Source organism: Urtica dioica, chromosome 9 (genome assembly GCF_054948205.1).
Source record: "Urtica dioica subsp. dioica isolate 48M chromosome 9, U.dioica_male_clone48M_v1_H2, whole genome shotgun sequence".
Taxonomy (NCBI): domain Eukaryota; kingdom Viridiplantae; phylum Streptophyta; class Magnoliopsida; order Rosales; family Urticaceae; genus Urtica; species Urtica dioica.
This window is the reverse complement of record NC_142764.1, coordinates 12,560,037-12,564,625: the sequence shown is the minus strand read 5'-3', so window position 1 is coordinate 12,564,625 and position 4,589 is coordinate 12,560,037. Positions and strand designations below refer to the sequence as shown.

The window sequence follows — 4,589 nt, the reverse complement described above, 5'->3', positions numbered from 1 at the left end:
ACTCGGACGGCATCTCTTCCCTGCAATAAAATCTCGGGGATTCGAACACCAAGTCCACAAGCTCCTTATTCATGAGCTCGGGATGCATGTGAGGACGATGAAAAACTTGAGAAAGTGTGATAGCAAAGACCAGCTGATCCCAGCCAATCTCCGGGATGTGATACCAATCACGGTCTCGAAAAAACGAGATACTACTCCCAGAAGAAAGAATCACCTCCTTGGGATCAGGCTCGGTCCTTTTGACCACCCGAGGATCAATCATCAAATTCGGCCTCGATCGACCACCCATTTCCTATGATATCACATAAATAATTCCTAGCATAAAAGTCCGAGCAGACGCACAGTGCAAACCTCTAATAAAATTTCGCGAAAAATTGGGCAAAATACGTGCATTGTGAACAAAAACCACATAATAGAATGTATCAACAACTTACCCAAAGTGTTTGAAGGCGTAAAGTCTGAGAAAACCAAGTTTTCAGTCGAACAAAGCGCGGAAAAGATGAGAAATCACTGGAGAAGAGAAAGAAAGCGAAATATCCAAACTAGGGGAAATGAGGAAATGAAACCGAAAACCCAAATTGAGGTTTAAATACTCAATGGGCGGACGGTCCAGATGAAGCGTACGAGAGAAGCTTCAAAGATCTAACGGTCAGTACGTAAGAATCGCTTTTTTCAAACGAAAACGAACGTGAAACGACGCCGTACTCCACTAAAACCCCTTAAAAGAAAGAAGGTGGTGAAAAAAATAAAAATCCATATCAGCTAGTACCGAGAAGATCAAATAGTAAAAATGAGTAAAGTTTAATTGAAAGGAAGATTATACTGAATAGTTCCTTATCATTTTTTGCTAAAATACTAAGAAACTGGAAGGCTGTTGTTACTCAAATAATCGGAAGCGACTAAAAGAATCCTCAGAGTGCCGAGAACAACATGAATCCAGACTGGAGTTCGAGTCAAATAGGTCCGAGAACTCATGAAAGATAAAGAACGCTACGTTCATAAGTCAAGAACGGCCCCTACTGAGCAGAGCTTCGAAGAGAAGAGAAGCTGGTCGGTCAAAGACTAGTCAAAACAAAGAAAACACGTGTAAATAAATCTAAACAAAACGCTCACCTCGATGGTTATGACCAAGGAAAGCACAAAAAATAATTACCCACTAAACGCACAAACAAAAAACAACGGAGTGGTAACTGTCAGAGACGTCAGACTGATCACCCCACGTTATCAACGCAGAACATCTATAAATAGTGGAAGAACTCAAGGAAGAGGAGGACTTTTGATTTTTACGAACAAACTTGCCATAGCTTTACTTCTACAATCCCCTTATATTTTACTTCCTTGTACGAGATTCTTATGTATTTTGGAAAAGTCTTGCCTAAACACTCAGCCTTCTCGGAACTCACGTTCCCGGAGCTTAGTGTATTTCATGAGATATTGTTGTACTAATTTTACAGGTCAACAATAACGTATTAGATATAATATACATGTATGATTTTCATTCGAATTATAAAGTCATTTGTCGATATTTATAATCCGAAAAATCCAACTCAAACCAATCCGATTATTTTTGGGCTGGTTTGGTTTTACCTTTCAATAGGGTTGGTTTTGAGTTTTAAAACTTAAAAATTAATTATAACGGTTCGGATTGATAGCACACGAAAGAAACAACTAACCCAAACATCCCTACGCATAACAACATAAGTGAGTCGTGTCTAGTCTCTTTATCAAATTTACGTAAATACCGATATAAAATACTTCAATTATCCACATGATGACAGGATCTCTAAATGATTATTTACCTACAAGCAACACAATTTTGGCTATTTAACGATTCACAACAGGTTAGTGACTTAGTTACTTTAAAATTTGTTTATGAAATATATTTCTGTTTTATTTATATCGGTCTTCGTATCATGTCTAATTATTTTGTAAGAAATATTTAATAATTTTAATGCTTATTTTTATTTAAATAATTTCTGTTAACAAGAAATTATATAATTTTAAAATGACTCACATTACAACTAGTATATATAGATCTAGTGTATAAAGATGTGCGAGAAAATGTAACATAATTAAATCACACAGTACAGTAGTTCAGATCATGGAGTAATGCATAGTATCTGGAAAGTATATTGTTCTAGGAAACGAATCTTGTGGTAAGGAAAGAATAGCGGTAGCTAATTAAGCTGTGACATTGTGATTACTAGCTCTTGGTTTATTAAGGAGTTTGATAATGGAGAAGAGCGTGACGACGAGCAAGAGAGCAAGACCAATGAACGAAGCAACGAGGGCACCAGAGCTGCGGTTACAATAGTTTCCGAACCGGTCACAGATTTTGTTCCACCTTGCGTGCGAATTCCCGTTCTTTCCTACCTCTGCCATGAAAGCCGCCGCGCCGTTCCCGGCTGATACTAAAACTAACACTAACTGTATCATGTTGGGTCACAAGTAAACTGTTAAACTTCATCCATCACACAACATTGAGCTAAATATTGTCAGCAATATAAAAAAGGGTAAGATCCTTATGCTAATTTGAGCTTAGTATTTTTCGATGTAGAGTACATTTATGCTTAAAATTTTAAATAAATATACGTGAAATTTACAAACAAACAAAAAAATTAATTGACGAAAAAAAAAAACATGACGGGATGGATGGGGTTGCATTCCTGTTACCAATTTGAATGGTAAGACATATTCAAAAACTAAAAAATGAATGCTAATAAGGCAATACATACTCTTAGTTAAATTTGATCTTTATTTGCCGTTAAATTTTATAGTCTTAAATTAAATGTTTTTAAATTTTACGGTGACCAAGTTTGTTTAAGGTTTTAGTTTGAATTTTGTGGGTTTCATTAGTTTTTAATCAACAACTTGGTTAAGGTTCTACCAAACAAAACATTTCAACAGATATAATCCCTGCTCTCTCCTGTGTGTGAGTGGCATTTTGATCTTCAAATTAATTTGATCAGCAAAATAATCCTCAGCTATTAGTCCTTTTCTAAAATCAGTTAACCCTTCTAATGAAACCTATCACCTTAAGAAGCTCTAAAGTATAATCAAACTATAAATACGAAATATTATAAGATGAGCCGTTTCCGATTTTTATAAAAAATATATATATATATATATATATATATATATATATATATATATATATTATTAACCAGTAATTTAGGTTCCTAAATTTTCTTTGAGTTGTTTTGTTGAAATTTTCTTTAAAAAAAAAAGTTGTTTTGTTAAAAGTTTCATTAATAAAATGTTACAATTCAGGTAAATGATTAATTTAAAAGTTTTATCAATTTTACGAAATTAGCTAAAATACTTTAAAATCAAGAGTCACAACATTATTATTTTTATTCATTAAAATAATTCAGGCACATATAGTTGAGGACTATAATCACTCGCACTCAATAATTTGCAAGTGTTTGTGCTAAAACTAAACCTGAAATAAACAAAATAGTCAAGAGTTAGAAAGAATAAAAAAAATCTAAATATCTATCTTCCATTGCAAATGAATTACACGGCCGGGATAAAGAATGTCGATCTAACAAATTATTACAACAGTACCAATGATAATATTACGATGATGTAGTTAAATAGCCAATTTAAAGTTATGAATTTGTAAAATAGTCAAAGTTTATTTTAATTTAGTGAAATAGTAAAAAACGTGCAGCAATCTAATTTTAATTTTTTTTACCCTAAGAGTAATTTTTTTAAAGTGATAAAGTACTTATAATAATCGTCTAAAATTTTAATCTTGACTATAAAAAATTGACTACTTTGCTAAAAAGTTTAAACTTTGATTATATTGTTAATAAATAAGTTTCAAATTGTTATTTTGTACAACTTTTTCCTTCTATTAATTGTTTTACGAATCCTAGCTATTCCTGTTAATTGATTCCTAGAAATCACTAAAAATATATAAATCATTTATCAAACACTCGCGTGTGTCGGGGTGCTACATAATATACAGTCAACCGTAAGCGAAGAAAGCGCAAGGAAAGGAGAAATAAATGTAAATCCAGTGCTCGGGTCTGCTTTGTTGAATAAGCACACGCGTATAAATAAAGGATTAAAAATAATAATTAATACCGTGTCTAAAATGGGAACCATAACAAGGGAGAGTCCTTTGTGGTTGAGCTTGTGTCTGAACACGCCAAACGCTATCATCAACAAACTATGAAAACTGGCCACTGCATTCGCTATCACAAAGAACCTGTAATAATATATAATCGATGACTCATTTTTAAATGGATGATTTATTATGCGTCACAAATAATGATATATATGTATTGAGATCAAAGAAAACAATAAGCTCACACAAAAGCTGGAGTGTGCTGAAATTTGGCGGTAAGTTGGATAGTAACTGGGTTACTTCCAATAGTGGCAACAACAATAGATTTAGTCTCTTTATTGAGCGCCATTACAATAGTCGCCGCAGCCGTGGCCAGAAACGAGGCGAGCCTGAGCACGAAAATGGTCATTCCTACCGACTTTCCGGCTCGAAGCCGAGCAAACCCAACCTCATGTTTTTCTTTGGTTTCTACGTCCATTTTTTTTTAAGGCGAAAATTATAGGAATAATGTAAA

The 4,589-nt window shown here is 33.7% G+C and overlaps 1 protein-coding gene across 1 annotated transcript; it reads right to left on the bottom strand.

Annotated features, from left to right (window-relative positions):
- Nucleotides 1-1,936: 1,936 nt before the first annotated feature.
- Nucleotides 1,937-4,589, bottom strand: LOC149385015 (CASP-like protein 1B2). Its single transcript, XM_089627099.1, has 3 exons — nt 4,321-4,589; nt 4,093-4,216; nt 1,937-2,427 (listed from the first exon to the last, which is right to left on the bottom strand). Exons 1-3 carry the CDS (start codon nt 4,551-4,553, stop codon nt 2,182-2,184), a joined length of 603 nt encoding a protein of 200 aa, XP_089483225.1. The 5' UTR covers nt 4,554-4,589; the 3' UTR covers nt 1,937-2,181.

Excerpts from the sequence above, each read along its gene's own strand:
- LOC149385015 (XM_089627099.1), bottom strand. The coding sequence starts at position 4,553 with ATGGACGTAGAAACCAAAGAAAAACATGAGGTTGGGTTTGCTCGGCTT. Across the intron at positions 4,217-4,320 it reads CAGCACACTCCAGCTTTTGT|GTTCTTTGTGATAGCGAATG; the intron begins GTGAGCTTATTG and ends ATATTATTACAG. Across the intron at positions 2,428-4,092 it reads TGGTTCCCATTTTAGACACG|TTAGTGTTAGTTTTAGTATC; the intron begins GTATTAATTATT and ends AACATGATACAG.